This window comes from Setaria italica, chromosome VI (genome assembly GCF_000263155.2).
Source record: "Setaria italica strain Yugu1 chromosome VI, Setaria_italica_v2.0, whole genome shotgun sequence".
Classification (NCBI taxonomy): Eukaryota; Viridiplantae; Streptophyta; class Magnoliopsida; order Poales; family Poaceae; genus Setaria; species Setaria italica.
In genome coordinates, this window is record NC_028455.1 from 6414287 (window position 1) to 6431887 (window position 17601).

The following is a 17601-nucleotide window of genomic DNA, read 5'->3' on the forward strand; positions in this document are numbered from 1 at the left end:
TCTGCTGTTCCTCACCCCACACGAATTCTTGGTCAGGTTTTAATTTCAACAAAGGGGTGAAGGCTTGAATACATCCGGACAAGTTAGATATGAACCTCCGGATGAACTTTGCTGATTAAGGACTGTAGCTCAGTTTTGTTCTGGGGGGCCACAACTTTATTGATGGCAGCTATGATCTTCCGGTTAATCTCTATACCTCGCTCATGGACCATAAATCCCAGAAATTGTCCAGCTGAAACACCGAAGGCACATTTGTTTAGGTTCATTTTCAATCCATTCTTCCTTGTGCACTCCAACACTTTTCGCAAATTGACCAGATGTTCCCGATGCCCCTTTGACTTGACCACGACGTTGTCGATGTAGATCTCCACCAGAACACCAATAAGTTTGTGGAAAATATAATTCATAGCCCGTTGATATGTAGCTCGGCATTTTTCAAACCGAAAGTCATTACTACCCACTCGAACAAACCGAGGTGGCCTGAGCATCTGAAGGCTGTTTTCGAAATATCTATTTTGGCCATTAATATTTGATTATACCTAGTGTTACCATCCATGAAGCTGATGACTTTTTGTCCTGCGGCAGCATCTATTAAAACATCAGCCGTCAGCATCAGATACCCATCCATCAGCGTAGCATGATTAAGATTTCTAAAGTCAATACACACACGCAGTTTTCCTTTTTTTCTTGTATACAGGCACAATATTGGAAATCCACTCGGCATAGAGACACTAATGAATAAAACCTGCTTCGATCAATCTTGTGATCTTGGCCTTAATATCAGGTAAAATCTTAGGATCACAACGCCGTGCGGGCTGCTGATACGGCTGATACCCTAGTTTTATAGGCAACCGGTGTTCGATAATGGACCGATCTAGACCAGGCATCTCATGATACTCCCAAGCAAAACAGTCTTTAAACTCCCATAATAGACTTGTCAATTCGTGCTTATATTCGGGGTCTAGCCTAGCACTAATATACGTCGGCCTTGGCTTGCTGCCGCCTCCAAGGTCCACCATCTCCAACGAATCAGCCGACATAAATCCATGCCCCAGCTTCCCATCTTCTTGGACAAACTGATCCATTTAATCTGATTCTTCAGAGCCGACTGCTTGGATCGGCAGTAGACTAAAATCGGACACCTTCAGGAAATCGATGTCCCAAGTGCTGCCAGATATGCATCTGACATGTTCACAACTCCACTGTTGCGTGTCGGCCGCGGCAACGCTATAGGCGGAATCGGTGGTGACTATTTTGATGTTGTCGCCGACCCACTAGATAAGGCATTGGTGCATTGTAGACGGGATGCAGCAGTTTGCGTGGATCCAAGCTCACCCGAGCAACATGTTATAGGACCCTTTGCCATTAATAACAAAGAAAGTAGTGGGTAGGGTCTTACTGCCGATGGTGAGGTCGAGACAGAGTGCTCCCCAGGCCAGGGATACGTTGCCTTCGAAATCTTTGAGCATCATATCCATCTTGGTTAGGTCTTCTTCACCCTTGCTCAATTTGCGGAACATAGCATACGACATGATGTTCACAGCAGCGCCACCATCTACCAACAGCTTGACGACCGGTCTCCATTGACGTGTCCTTTGAGGAACAAGGCCTTGAGATGCTGGTGTTTTTTGTCCTCGGGTTTCTCAAAAGTGGCTGTCATTGGCTCCAGAGCCAATTGTGCCATTTGCTCTTCTATTTCTGTCACGTCGCTTCGATCGGCGGGAGCCATGAATTCCATCGGCAAGATGAACACCATGCTGACGTCAGCTGCCGAATCATGATTGTTGTCTCCCTCGCCATTTTTTCTTCTGGGGTGCCAAACTCAAGACATGTACCCTTTCTTATCCATCTCCTACCTTTGTTCTTCTTCCTGCTGCTCCCATTGGCGCAAGCCCTGGACCCTTCGTTTCTGGGACTTAGTCAAACCATCCGGGCACCATCTGGGGTTTACTGGTTTGCTTGGTGGTTTTGCATGCTCCCAGTTTGGCTCTCGCCCTAGGGGGTTCTCATCTGAGACTCTGGCGTCGGACAATTCTCCCAGATGATCGTATGCATTGGTCCTGCCCCCAAGCCAATTATGCTGGTCAACTCTGCCCCCCAGCCGATCACGCACTGAAACACGTCGATCTTCTTGCTCGTGCCTATTTCTGCTGATCGGTTCTAGTCCTCGATCTCTGGAGCATGATCTCTTGAACGGATGGCTGCTGCGATATCGATTGTTGCATTCGGGGCAGTTATCGGCCGATGGCAATCTAAGGTTATGCTCCTAGCAGTGGATGAAAAATGGGCACCTTCAGTTATCTTCGTGTCGGCGCATCATCTTCTCATGACATCTTGAATCTTCCCGCTGCCGCTGATACTTGCTGAGTAAATCATGGGAAGTAATAGGTCGACGTGGCTTTTCTGATCCTTCACCTTCGTCTTCCATCCACCCCTTTCCTTTGACATCACCGACCGAGGCCTGGTTTCTGGGATCTACTGCACCACTCCTTCTGGCCGATTTTGATGTTAGCACTTTGATCTGGAGTATGTTTCTTCCTGCGTCGACCATGTTAGCGGGGAAGGGATGATTATCTATCTTCATCGGCTTTGCCGGCTTTGCCGGGACTTCGAACTTGAGTCTTCCTTGCTCAATGGTCGATTGTATCTGCTGCTGGAAGATCTTGCACTCGTTTGTGTCATGGGACGTGGTGTTGTGCTACTTGCAATATTTCATCTTTTTGAGTTGTTCAGCCGACGGAATCGTGTGGTAAGGCGAAAGTTTGATCTGCCCCTCCTGAAGTAGCAAGTCAAAGATTTTGTCGGCCTTTGAGGTGTCGAAGCCGAATGTTTCTGGTTCCTTTTTTCCAAATGGGTACGATATCGGCTTTTTCCCTTTTACCCATTCTGCCAGGCCGATTTCTACCTCTTCCTCCAATTCGGGCCCTTCCACATACGTCACCTTCTTTTGGAAATTTCTTCGTTGGTCGAAGGGGCGTACTTCCTAGCCGGAAAGCCAATGAACGATCTGGCTCAAGCTCTCAAATTTTTGGGAAGTGTATTTCTCCTTGATGTGTGGCAGGAGTCCTTGGAAAGCGATATCGGCCAACTGGGCATCGGTCAAGACCAGGGTGTAGCACTTGATTTTGACTTCTCTGAACCTCTGTACGTAGCTGGTCACCGATTCGTCACTCCTTTGCTTGAGGCTCGTTAGATCTGAGAGTTTCATCTCGTGGACCCCCGCGTAGAAGTACTTATGGAATTGCTTCTCCAAATTGGCCCAAGTAACAATGGAGTTGGGCGGCAGTGTAGTGAACCACTAGAAGGTCGATCCAGACAGGGACAATGAGAACAGTCGCACTCGTAGAGCATCTTGCGTGGCGGCTTCCCCGCACTGGATGATGAACCTATTCACGTGTTCTACCGTTGATGTGTAGTCCAGGCCCGAGAACTTGGTGAAATCGGGGACTTTGTACCGATGGGGGAACGGCAACAGGTCATAGGCAGGTGGATCTGGCATCTTGTACGTGTAGGTTTGTACTTTTGGTTTCAACCCAAACTAATCTTGAATCACCTCTACTATTCTTGTGGTCCAATCAACCTGCTACTGATGTACGACCGGTTGAGGAATCGGTACGTGCTGCTGGATTGGTGGCACCACGGCCGGGTGATGGACCAGAGTGTGCTGCAGATTTTGTGGCTGGGCTATCGGCCGAGTAGCCGATGGTTGATGACGTAGGGGATCTACCGCTCCATCGTTCGGTATCATCGGCGCCGCAACTCTGAGCGGTTCTACAGTGCCTGCACCCCCGCCGATTTCTGAAGTGGCTGGCTGGTATTGCGGGGCTATTGGCCGAGTGGCCGATTGGAGTAATGCCTAGATTGGAAACTTCCCGTAACTGGTTGATGGATCCAGACCGGCGGTTGTTGCTGATACCCCCCATGGCGCTGAGTTTGAGAGCGGCGGTTGTATGGAGGAAATAGAAGTAGGATGAGGCGGCGCTTGCGATTGGTAGAATGATGTGCCGTTGTACCCCAGGGGCATTGAAGTGTTGTACCCTCTAGTTTGCATCTGCATTGGCTGAGGAGCTGAGTGAGACGCATCTAGCATCGCTGAGAAGCCTCTGATTGGTGCCACGATTGGAGGGGCGTAAGCTGGTCCCTGATACCCCTGAGCTGCGCCGCTGACCAGGGAACTGATGACGGCGTTATATACGATGTTGGTCATTACCATGGACTGGTTGATCATAGCCTGATAAACAGATTGTTGAATCATCTCAGACATTTTCCTTGAGTCCTCGGTGATGGTGATATGGCAAGAAGTGGGGAGGGGAGCTTTCTTGACGGTCTCCCCGCTTCTGGTACGACTGAAAGATTGTAGCCAAGACCTCCTGTATTCTTCTATAGCCCGTGCCACTTCCTCCTTCTCGTCATCCTTGCAATCTGCTTCAGTGATTTCAATGACGTTATCTTAAGAGATCTCTGCAGCCTTCGACATGTTGGATCTTGGTTGGTCCCACCGGGCGTGCCAAAAGTGTGTTGGCACTGAAAATTGGCCGATGACCCTCAGCGTCGGACACACAACCCGGGAGAATCTGCTTAGCTCTTGTTCGGGTTACTGCCCTAGTGTGGTTTGCACAGCGTGCCAGTCAATCTGACCTGTTGATTGATAAGGAAAGAAGAGTATTAAATTCCGAGGGTTTCAATTGGCTAGGTTTCCGATCTGCCTTGAAAAGCGTATCAGCGAATCGGCCGATTTACTGTAGAGATGATCGGCTGTAAAATAGCCGGTACTCATGTAGCAGTTGTAAGGAAAACCACTAAAGCAACTTAGACAACACTACAAAAGCAACACTTAGAGTAGATCTAATCGGCTATGTAATGATAAAGGATAAAAATAATAAAAGCCGACTGTTCGTACCTCAAGCTAGATAATTGGTGATAAAAACTAAAACAATAGGTAAAACCTATGATTCTAGTTGATATCGATAACTAGTGAATAAATCTAAACGAAACGACAGCAATGCGTCCAAAGTTAAAGCTTAGATATTACTCGATAAGCAGAACTTACAGAATCGGTCGGAGATCGTGTCGATGCAGCCCTGCCAACCCGTGCGAACTCGTGAAAGAAAAAGGTTTTGGCGAAGTCGTCAACTTGAAACTAAAGTAAGAGGAAAAAGTAGACTTGTTGTATTGATTGATGTGTTGTTTTTTACAAACCTCTAGAGATGGCTATTTATAGCCTGTTACAACTGATTTCCTAACCGACTAGGATCTATCTCTAATTTAAACGACAACAAATATTTACAAACACGACTCGTATTCGAGTTGGCTATTATTTTCCCATGGGCCTATCTCTTTCTTCAGCAAATCTTCCTCTTGGCCCATCTTAGGCCCAAACGGGCAAAGCCGCTTTGACTCCCAATCGGCCAGCCTCCTCTTCCGCCAATCGGCCGAAACACTGTAGCTTCAATCGGCCGATTCCTAACTATAGCTTCTAGTCCGCCGCATCGGCCGCCCTTTCTCCTTCTTTGATGCCGATTACAAACACGTGTCAAAATCCGGCGTCAACACAAGGCATGCTGTTTTCATAGAGGAAACTGGATGCACTAAGGCTAGGAAAATTGATCTTGAGGAGATTCGGACTTATGAGTTGTTACCCATAAGATAGGATTATTATGCTCCTACGCCATATACCACAGTTGTATCTCAGGTGGTGGAACTTCTAGTAGAAAATGTGGGAGTAACACCTACCTTAAGTGATAATGTAGATGCACTAGTGATAAGTGAGCATCAAGGTGAAGATGTGGTAGAACTTGCTGGTGGATTGCAAGGGGAGGCAACTGATGAGCTCGAGGTAATTCAGCAGGAACCTGCTCAAGCAGAAGCACCACAGGAAGTAACACCACAACATCTGAGAAGGTCAACACGTGAGAGCAAGTCCACCCTTTCCGATGAATATGTGTACATAAGTGAAGAAGGGCACGACATAGGGAAGGTGGACGGTCCAAACTCATTTAAGGAGGCCATAAGAAGTGAACACTTGCATAAGTGGAGCGAGGCCATGGAAGAAGAGTTGAAGTCCATGGAAGCAAATAGAGTATGGGACTTCGTAGAAATTCCTGAATGAGCCAAAATAGTAGGCTGTAAATGGGTCTACAAAATGAAATATGACTCTAAAGGGAAGATCGAAAGGTTCAAAGCAAGACTCGTGGCTCAGGGCTTCACTCAAGTAGAAGGAGTCGATTATAATGAAACCTTCTCGGCTATCTCAAAGAAAGATTCATTTAGAATCGTTATGGCTTTAGTAGCTCATTATGATCTTGAGCTACATCAGATGGATGCTAAGACTACGTTCCTTAATGGTGACTTGCATGAGAATGTATACATGAAGTAACCTGAAGGTTTCGTCATGGAAGGCAAGGAACATTTGGGATGCAAACGATAAAAATCCATTTATGGATTGAAACAAGCATGCAAACAATGGTACCTTATGTTTGATGAAGTAATTAAGAGAATTGGCTTCATTGAAAATAAGAAAGACAACTGCATATATGTTAAGACTAAGGGGAGCTCTATAATCATCCTAGTGCTTTATGTGGATGACATCCTATTAGCAAGCAGCGATAAGAACTTGTTGCATGAGACAAAGGGCTTTCTCTCATTGAACTTTGATATGAAGCACCTCTATGATGCCGCTTATGTCTTAGGCATTGAGATTCACCGAGACAGGTCCAAGGGTGTATTAGGACTCTCTCAAAGAGCTTACATAGAGCCTCCTTGAAAGATATAATATGCACCAATGTTCAGGCACAGCTGCTCCAGTTGTCAAGGGCGATAAGTTTGGGTCATTCCAACGTTCTAGGAATCAATTAGAAATTGATCAAATGAGAATGATTCCTTATGGTTCAGCTGTCGGAAGTATAATGTATGCACAAGTGTGTACACGCCCTAACTTGGCCTTTATAAGGAGGATGCTTTGAAGCTATCAGTCTAATCTAGGAATAGGCCATTGGAAAGGAGTTAAGAAAGCTTTACGTTACATGCAAGCACTAAGAATTACATGCTAACGTATAGGAGAGTTGAGAAATTAGAGATAATCAGCTATTCAGATGCTGATTTTGAGGGTTGTGTAGGCACAAAGAGATCCACATCAGGTTATGTCTTCACACTTGCAAATAGGGCTATATCGTGGAAAAGCTCCAAACAAACATTAACAGCTGCAACGACGATACAAGCTGAGTTTGTGGCATGTTATGAAGTTGTGGGACAAGCTGTATGGCTTAAGAGTTTCATCCCAGGATTAAGGGTGGTAGCCAGCATAAGTAGGTCACTAAAATTATACTACGATAATAAGTCAGTAGTTTTCTATTCGAATAACAACAAGTCAAGTGATGCTGCAAAGCATATTGAGATTAAGTATCTTGATGTGAAAGATAGAATCCAAGATCACACCATTGAGTTAGAGCATATAAGTACTAAGAAGATGCTTGCGGATCCATTAACAAAAGGCTTACCTCCCATTATATCCAGTGAACATGTTGCCGGCATAGGATTATCGGATAGCCTATGATCTTGGAGGGTCATAAGACAACCGCCTCCCATCATGATAGGTAGTTTTATACATTGTGGACAACTGTGTCACAGTGGGATTTTAATCATCATTGTCACACATTGTCTCCCTGCATAATTCTTCTTTAAGAATGGCATGAGTTATAGGCCTTTAGACCAAAGTGGAGAACGTTGAAAAAATAACGTGGTGGTCAAAAGGCCGAGAGGAAAATAGGAAGGATAAGATTGATGCCGATCACGGTGGCGCTGGAGTTGGCCAAAGGCCATTGTCGCACCACCATCACTGTCCATGGACAGATGAGGTGGAGACTTGAAGGGAGATGCGATCTACTCCGAGCTAGTACACCTACGACATCTGTCATCCCGGCCTCATCCACGACCCTAATGGATGGATTGTCACAAGCCGTGGTAGCTGGTTGTACTCTAACATCTTCATTGAGTGGTGTTCATGTTCTAGATGTGCAAAGATCCTATTTTAGTTAAGATTAAGTAATGTAGATTCCTACAAAGTTAATGAAGCCAACCTATCGATTCCAGTAGCAGCGATGTTGTGTGACGGCATAGCTTCATCTTGTGCCCCACTAACATCATTCATGCTAAGGTCAAGGCTATTAGGCAATGTATAGCCATATATAGCTGATTTATAGCTTTCCATATATACTGATTGTATTCCTTGTATACCAAACCATATTGGCTATATAATAGAGGTCACCCCCTCATTAGGTTGCGCGGTGTTTTCCCAAACTCTATCTGTCTGCATGGTATCATGAGATCGGGATCAATCTAACTAGGACTTTCCTTCCACCCCACCTCTCCCTGACACACCTAACCCTAGGCGCACCTCCTGTGTGGTGGCGCTTCTCCCCTGCGCTAGTGCCCCTCCCCACCTCCCTTCCTCCCATGGCCAACGATTCCTCTTTCGAGTCCTCCCTGTCCGGTGGCGGCCTTCTGTCCACTGGTGGCCCCAAGCCGGTGCCTGGTGATGGCTCTTTGCCCATCTCCGCCGACACCACCCCCCACTGGACTTGAACCACCGGGTGGCTCCAGCGATGGCCCTGCACTGCCCCCTGGTGGCGGTCTTCTCGTCCACCAGGCACCGCTGACCATCATCCACCCCTACGCAACGATCTCCGTCAAGGCTCACGTCCCCATGATGTTGACGATGAAGACCTCTAGCTACTCCAAGTGGTCTTCCTTCTTCAAATCCATGTGTGGCAAGTTCAGCCTCAAGTTGCACATCAACAGCACCGTGGCGCCCCATCCTGACGACCCCGATTGGGATCAAGCGGATTGCTGCATCCTCTTCTGGATCTTTGGCTCCGTTGACGACTCAGTCATGGACCTCACCATGGAGGACGATGAGCAGACTGCCAAGGCCCTTTGGCTCGCCATTGAAGGCTTCTTTCGCGCCAACAAGCAATCCCAGGCGATCTTCCTCAGCTATGACTTCCACTCCATGACCTAGGGGGACTCCTCCATCTCGTAGTATTGCCAGCGCATGAAGAACCTCGCCGACGCCCTCCATGACATTGGTCACCCTATTCAGGACTCCTAGTTGGTCTTGAATCTTCTCCACGGCCTCAACCCGCACTACTCCAACACCACCGACGACATCGCCAACTCCCCCGCTGACTTCCCGTCCTTCGCCCAGGCTCGTGACATGCTCACCTTGAAGGAGCTTCGCCTCGCCAACTTGCTACCTACTTGCTGCTCTATGTCGATGACATCATCCTCACCGCCTCATCTTCGATGCTCCTCCAGCACATCATGGCTAGTTTTCACTCTGAGTTTGCCATGACAGATCTTGGTGATCTTCATCACTTTCTCAGCATCTCCATCACGCGCTCCCCTGATGGCCTGTTCCTGTCCTAGTAAAAGTACGCCCTGGACCTCCTCCAGCATGTCGGTGGCTGAGTGTCACTCTACGGCGAGTCTTGTTGACACTCATGCCAAGCTCTCGGCGACTGATGGCAACAAGCTCAAGGATGGCTCTGAGTACAGGAGTCTTGCACGGGCTCTCTAGTACCTCACCTTGACTCGACTTGACCTGGTATATGTAGTTCAGTAGGTGTGCCTCTTCATGCACGATCCCCGCGAGCCTCATCTCACACTGATCAAGCGCATCCTGCACTATGTGAAAGGCACCCTGTCCTCCGAGCTTCACATCGGCACCGGCCCTGTCCAGTCCCTGACAGCCTACTCCCATGCGGACTGGGTTGGCTGCCCCGACTCTCGACGCTCCACCTCCGGCTTCTACATGTATCTTGGGGATAACTTGGTGTCTTGGTCCTCCACGCACCAGAGCACAGTGTCTCAGTCCAGTGCTGAGGCTGAATATCGGGCTATGGCTCACGCTGTTGCAGAGTGTTGCTAACTTCGATAGCTTCTTCAGGAGCTACGTCCCCCTCGCTTCGGCCACTGTTGTCTACTGTGATAATGTGAGTGTTGTCTATATGACAGCCAATCCGGTTCATCATCGACGCACGAAGCATATCGAGATTGACATCCACTTCGTCCGGGAGAAGGTTGCTTTGGGACAGTTCGAGTGCTTCACGTGCCTTCGTCCCATTAGTTCACGGACATCATGATGAAAGGCCTTCCAGTTCAGCTGTTCACTGACTTTAGGTCCAGTCTTTGCATCCGGGAACCTCCCGCGGCGACTGCGAGCGGGTATTAGGCAATGTATAGCCGTATATAGCTGATTCATAGCTTTCCATGTATACTTATTGTATTCCTTGTATACCAAACCATATTAGCTATATAATAGAGGTCACGCCCCTATTAGGGTGTGTGGTGTTTTCCTAAACTCTATCTCTCTACAAAGGCAACGAAGGGTTGTCAAGTTGAAGACTGCAGGGTCCAAGCCATTACTGGACAAGCCACGATTGTTGAGGTCAAGTACGGTGACATTACCGGAGGCGTCGTCGCAGCCAACACCTTCCAGAGACAGCACTCAGTACCATCTCGCCATGATGAAAGCCTTGTGGTCGATTCATGGAAGGAGAATGACTTCTTCAGCTGGAGGAGCACCTTAGCTTGGTCTGGATGGCACAAAAAGGGAAGATGAGTGAGGTTGCCACCATCAGCATGGTGAGGTGGCAGGGAGTGTGAGGAGCTGTGCAAGACAGAGCAGTAACGCCCAGCCGATGGAAGCCATGGTCCAATGGAGGTATGAGCTGACAAGCACCAAAATGGCACAGATACATAATGGTAGTCTAGTCTAGTAATGGGTGACAGAATTGTTGTACATCTTGTGAAGCGGTAGTTTCACACAAGGCTTCTTCCATGAGCTTAAGTGATGGTCGCAATTCAGAATCTCCAAGTCTCTGCCCCTGTAAACACGCCAATCAAGTAAGGGTAAGATACAGACGTACACTAGCAATGGATCATGACAGTAAGTTAAGGAAGAGACTTGTTACAACTTGTGAGACTTTCCATAGTTGCTGTCGGTATCGTTCAGCACCACTAGGACATAATAGTGACCTGGGAAGTGGAGCTCCAACTATCAAGGCTTCCATTTCAGAAAGAAAAAAAGGACTTCCAAGTCAAGTAAAGTGGCTACGAACCGAGGAAGGTGGAGCTGAAGCACAAATCAACTGGATAAACAGTAAAAAGAAAGTAGAGTAAAATTCACAAAACATACCTCAAGCTTGTAGTTTTCTAATACCAGAAAAACTCAAGTTTTCTGAAATTCGCTGTTAAAAAATGAAAAAAGAATACGATGAGCGCTGCTTTATCTTACAGCATGCAAAAACCGGTAGCAGGTTAGGACATAAATCAGGCACGCATCACCGATGCTCGAAGATGCAGAACAAACATTTAACGGTTTTCCTAAGTTGCAACGACGATTAAATTTATCTTGTCCATGGCGCAATATAACAGCACGAGCATCCCATGTTACAACATTTGAAGCATAACAGAGCCGACATCCAAAGATTCAACATTCAGTTAACACCAACCATTCTGACTACAGCACAACCAGGTTGCAGTCTTGAACGACCATAACACTAACCAGTTCAGAACCAAATTATCATTCCCGCATTTTCACTGGTAGCAGAGCAGCAGCACTTGCTTCAGTTTTTGAAGCTGCCATGATCCCTTTCGTCCCATCGTCAGATGGTGCCATCCTCACCAGCTCCAAGGATAGTGCTAGAAAAGGAAGACAACGTCACATTTTTAATCAACCCAATGCAAAAACAGAAAACGAAAATAAGCAAGAACATTACACGCAATTGAGAATTTCTCCATCAGTATAAAAGAAAACTAGAATAGGCAATACACCAAGAGGAGCATTAGAGTGAAGTACCTTCCATCAAAAGACACTGCAGTCTGCCTTATTGGTGATCTGCATTGCTGATTATATAGCCTGAAAATGATACAGTATTTGCATCCAGAAGCATAAGAGTTACTAATACGCAGCACCAATAAAAGTGGAGGACAAGAATAACTGAAATTCTTGCATTAAAAATTACCGGGGCAATTAGGACAGGAGGGCTGGACTGTACTTCCCACACATAGATTTTGCCTTCACGATTTCCTGTTTGAAGCGGAGGACGATTAATCAGCAAACGTTTCTATGAAAATCCAGTCATATATTTTAAGTGTGAACATTTTGCCGTGCCAAAACCTCTTTATAACTTCTGGTGCGTGAAATTTACAAATCAATAACTTAAATATAACTTTTATGTCAGAAAACAGCCCAGATGATAGATATTACTTATTGCCAACTGATTGAAGTGAAAATCGCACGAAAATTTTATAAACCAGATGTCACACTCTGGCACAGGGTACTTCTGAAGAATATCGATGCTTCCCTATATGAGGAAAGAGAAAGTCATATTACTTCAGAGGAATGGGCAGTCAATGACTAGAAATCAAAGAAACCGCTGGAAGTTAAATTTAAGAAAAGTTCAATTCGAGAAAAGTTCAATTCAAGAAAAGTTAAATTGTATCACCTCCCCAGGACTTTGTTCTTTTGTTTTTGGTTCCCAAAGGACAATTTCATTATCAACACTCTGCAAATCCAAGCTAGCATAGATCAGATCCCTCATTATACAGGAACCAAAACTGGCACTGGGAAAAAAAGGTTGAAAGACTGAACCCATGCACAGTACAAGAATACAGGATCCAGATACAGTGGTATTTTGAAGCATCAAAAGAATGACGACTGTACTACTACTATAGCAGCAATTTGTATCCATTTAAGGGAAGGAATTTCACCTTTGACAGGATGAAGTCACCAAGCCATCTTGTACAATCAACATAGTTAGAGTGTACTGAAGCAATCAACACCTGCAAGGAAAGAAACAGGTTGGTTTGATGGCATGAGGATTAAACACCAACAGTAGTTTGCAAAGGAATAGATCTAAGATGATTATAGATGCTAAACATACCGGAAACTGGACATATTTTGTTGGAAACTTTGATGGAAGGTCAGTCCAGGAATATGATTTGTCAACATATTGCCAAAATTCTGTGACAACATTGGGAAACTCTATCAATGATATGCAGCATGCAAATGTAAACATGATGCTACTTTGAAGTAGTTTTCCAACCTTTCATTGACCAGATTTTCACAGTGTTGTCCATGCCACAACTTGCAAAACGCTCAATATCACTAGGGTGGAAGTCCTTCAGCCAAAATAATGTATTTTGATCAGTACATTTATGCCTAACGTAATGGAAGTACAAAAGCCGTAGTAGTCGCCAGAACTATATTTATCCCTGATGTAATGCTCAATAACAAACAGTAACATCAGAAGCTGAAAGAGTGGTAGCTTGAGGGCACTTTGAGCAAGTAATATTCTGAAACAATACCATAAGAGGAGGCAGGAGCTACTTACAACACTCAACACTTCATTGCGATGACCTCCAGCTCCGGCAAATACCAAGATGCAGATCCCTGTATGGAATCCATAGCCTAACAGATTCATCCTATTCAATAATGAATAATGCCATATGAAACAGTGTCAGAACAATTATAACAAAGTACATTCAGCCTAAGAACAGGTTATCTGCTAACCTTGCTTGCAGAAATGATGAGCGAAGGCTACGCTTGAGTCCTTATCTCATTTATTGAGTCACCATGGACAACAAAGCTCTGTAGAATTCCATAAACAGAAATAACAAATAAACACGTGCACAGTCTAATTCATAGGATAGGATAGTATTTATTGGCATGCCCAGTCTCCTGACTATATGTATAACGCCAAAATAGATACACTAGGTTGAACGTGTCTTGACTATAACGGACATGCTGAAGTATCCAAAAACCAGAATCTTCTGTGAGCAAAAGTTACAGTTTGCTAGTGGTATTAATGCATAGCAAACAGACAATTCCTTAATCAAACCAAATTCAAATGACCTTCTGGATCGGATATCATAGATGGTATCTGTCAGGTAAGCAACTGATGTACAGATTTATGCAAATGAAGCTTCATTCAAGTTTGACGTAGGAACAAAGACAAGGCTAGGGGTACTATACCTTAGCTAACTTCTCCGTAGCGCAGTTGATGACCCGAATGATCCCATTGCTTCCTGCTGCTCAATGACTCCATTCTTGGTGACCAGTGTGGCATCCAATGTATCAATCAGCTCTTCCTTCTTCTTGAGCAAGGCGTTCTTCTCCTCTATCACTCTGTCCCTAGCCTTCAGTGCCTCCTCCATCCAAACAACTCTCACCTCCAGCGTGGCAATCCTCAGCGAGTCCCTCTCGTCGTAGGTGTCCGGTGCAGTGTCCACCTCGTGTTGTAGGCGACGGTTCGTCTGGTCCAGGTCAGTCAAATAGTGCTCAAGTCCCATTATCTTGCCCTGAAGTATGGCATTGGTACCGATGCAGTTGTCCCAACCATTGTGAAGTACCTCCACCTCTCTGTCATTCCAGAACAGCGCTAAGTCCTGAGCGTGAATACAGCGGGAGGCCACGCAAAACTTCTCGTTGGGCTCTGCATATGTGTCCTCGTAGTACTGATGGGCTAAACTCTCGAAATCCCTCGGCCCACGGCAAGCCCTGGTTAGGCAACGGTAGGGAGTCTGAGCCAACCTGTCACGGAGCTGCGCATGCACCTCACACACAGCCCTTCTGGCGGCAGTCCGGTGAGCCTTTGACACTGACAGCTCAAACCCAAGTAGAAGAATAAGCAAAGTCTAGTCAGAAATAGCGGTAGTCAACAGCACTGTCCATAACTAGTGGACACGGATTATAGCTACAACTTTATACACTCTATAGAGGATGTACAGCTGTACCTGCACGGATGGAGTCTAAATGGTGGCGATCTGTTGAAACCCCACCGAACAGCCAGAGCCCTAGTAGGTGGATAGCTATCTCATATTTCGACGAGTCTGGAATCATCCGCAGCTGCAGGGCACACCGTCACCAGTAAGGACCTCGAAGCTATGAAACCTACCCACGCCAGGGTGTAGTCTGGTCAGAGCAAGCCAACGCCTTAAACTCATTACATGATCCTCCAATCCGCCTAGAGGCTGAGCACTATCCACCACTAGTCTCGGACCGAACCCTGCCCATAACGTAAGCGAGCGGTATGTAAGTAAAATAGCTGTTGTGACTAGTGGTAAACTGACTTGGTGCTTAAGCGGTTGAGAGCGAGCACTCTACTCCACAAGTATATGCCGAAACACATGCAACATACAAGTACGCCACCTGCTCCTCAGTAACAAACAAGGTACCTGCCACAAGTACGGGGTATAGAGAGAGTCCAGAATGCTCTCTCCTAGCAAGGCACTCCTTAGTACTAACCATGGCGCTCCCGCCAAAACATATCAAGGAGTCACACTCACCCAAAACTCAAGCGAGAGTGTTCAATGAATCCTATCACCAAAATCATAGCATATGCTCATCCATAACTCAAAAGCATGTATATGGATATATGAGCGGTGGACTAGCTAGGGGTCTATAGCTAGTCCACAAAAGTAGGTAACAAGGAAAACATGATACAAAATTATCAAGGCATGGCTTAAAACATTGGCTATGCAATTCAACATCATCAAGCATCATAAATAAAGCACTAGCAACTAAGCATGCATATAATCTATGTGATTGGGAGTGACATGGCACCTTGTTCGTAGTTGTTTGGATCTTCCTCAGCATAGTCGGAGTCTTGAGGGTCTTCCGGGTCATAGCTCGGGTCTGAACAGACCGAGATATGATATAAAATAAATTAAACGGCATTACAACTAGAAAAAAACTCCAAGAAAGCTAAATTTAGCAGATCCAAATAACACCAAACTAGTTACAAACAACACGGGCTCCATTTTACGAATTTAATGCAACTGGTTCCATATTTTTCGCAGTTAAAATGAATTAGTTATGAATTTTTAAAGATTAAAGGATTTATTTAATTATTTAAATAATTTTAGAAAATATTTATTATTACGGTGACACATGTCAGTGCCTGGTTGTGCCATGTGGGAGCATAAGAGTGCGCCACGTGTCTCCTAACGCCAAGCTGACGTCAGCGTTGACCGGTCAACTAGGCCCCACCAGTGGGTCCGTGCCTCGGACATGTCAACGTCGCGTGGCTCCACGTGGCAGCCACGTGGCCATCTAGTCTACGTGGCACTGCCACATGGCGCACACGTGGTCGTCCCCAGCTGGCCGGGATCCGCGCGCCACCCGGATCCCGTCCGCCACCCACGTGTAGCCACGGGTGTGGCGCAGGCCTGATTGGCGGCAACGCAGCGGTGATCGTGCCCACGACATCATGGTGTGGCACGACGTCACGGCGCGGCTGCTGCACGTGTGCGCGGGCAGGAGGCAGTCCCCGGCTGCGGCACGACCGCGGCGGTGTGCGGGGTCCCAGGCCCGCGGTGGCTGGCAGCGAGGCAAGCGGCGGCACTACTACCGTGGCTTGAAGGCTGGGCATACGACAAGCAAACAAGAGGAAAGAGAGGGGCAGCGAGGTTCACTGCAGGGAGACGGCGAAAGCGGGTGGCGTCGGGTGGTGGTCGACAGCTCAGGCTCCTCCCTTAGATGGCCCCTCTTCTTCTTCTTCTCTTCTACTTCCCCTCCTCCTTCTCTTTCCTCCTCTTCTCCTACTCCTCCCTCCTCCTCTACTCCTTCCCCATTCTCTCACTCAGGTGGTTGATGGCGCAAGGGCGAAGCCCCGAGTGGATGGCGAGGAGAGGCCCCGGGCGGCTCTACTTATAGCGGAGAGGCGGCTAGGGTCCCGGAGGGAGGTTGCGGTGGCACTTTAGGGTTTGGGGGCATGGCGTTGGTGATGTGGATGGCTGGGATGTGGTGTCGCATGGTGCGGGCGACGTGGTGGCCGTACGAGGCCGCCAGCGCAAAAGCAAGGGCACGGGCGAGGTCACGGGTGCGCACGCGAGGCACGCGTGAGCGGTACGGCCGGAGGAAGAAGGAAGAGGACCAGGGGCACCTGACGGGCAGGTCCGGTGCGGCAGCGAGAGAGAAAGAGAGGGAGAGCGGGGCATGGGTGGCAACTGCGGGCTGGGCCAGCTGGCCGGTTAGGAGGCTTGCTGGGCTGGTCACTGAGCTGCGCGGGCGAGGTGGCAGAGCAGGCCAGGCCGGCTGTCTGGCTAGGCCGGGGCGAAGGTAGGTGAGGGTGAGGCGCGAGCGGGCCAAGCCGGTGGGCTGCGGCTAGCCTGGTTGGTTAGGAGGGTTAGATAGGTTTTGTTTTTATTTAGATTTAGATTTAGTTTGAGTTTTGAATCAGATTCAAAATTCAAACACACACTCAAACATGAGATCCAAATAAAATCTAAAAAGATCCAAATCGTTCCACACAAGTTTTGAAATGGAATTTTGGGACGAGAAGAGAATTTGACTACCATTTTCAAACGAGCACACAATTCAAACAAAAGTTTTAAATTTTTGGAAATTTCACTTAAATAAATATTACAAAATTCTAGAATATTACAAACATAACCGCTTCAGCTCGTACCCTGAGAAAAGCGATACGAAGCTTAACACTCCTCAACATCTGGGAAATTTGGTCAGAACGAAACTCTAGATTTTTCGGACTGTGTGAGTCATCCTTGATTTCCTTGGTGGCAAAATTAAAAAGGAAGCTT

At 46.9% G+C, this 17601-nt stretch overlaps 1 protein-coding gene across 1 annotated transcript; it reads right to left on the reverse strand.

Annotated features, from left to right (window-relative positions):
- Positions 1-11663: 11663 nt before the first annotated feature.
- Positions 11664-13424, reverse strand: LOC101771274 (polycomb group protein FIE2-like). The gene is made up of 9 exons (XM_014805435.1): positions 13395-13424; positions 13107-13182; positions 12945-13024; positions 12772-12843; positions 12507-12566; positions 12269-12365; positions 12028-12088; positions 11858-11920; positions 11664-11700 (listed from the first exon to the last, which is right to left on the reverse strand). Exons 2-9 carry the CDS (start codon positions 13138-13140, stop codon positions 11664-11666), a joined length of 504 nt encoding a protein of 167 aa, XP_014660921.1. The 5' UTR covers positions 13141-13182; positions 13395-13424.
- Between the last annotated feature and the right edge of the window lie 4177 nt (positions 13425-17601).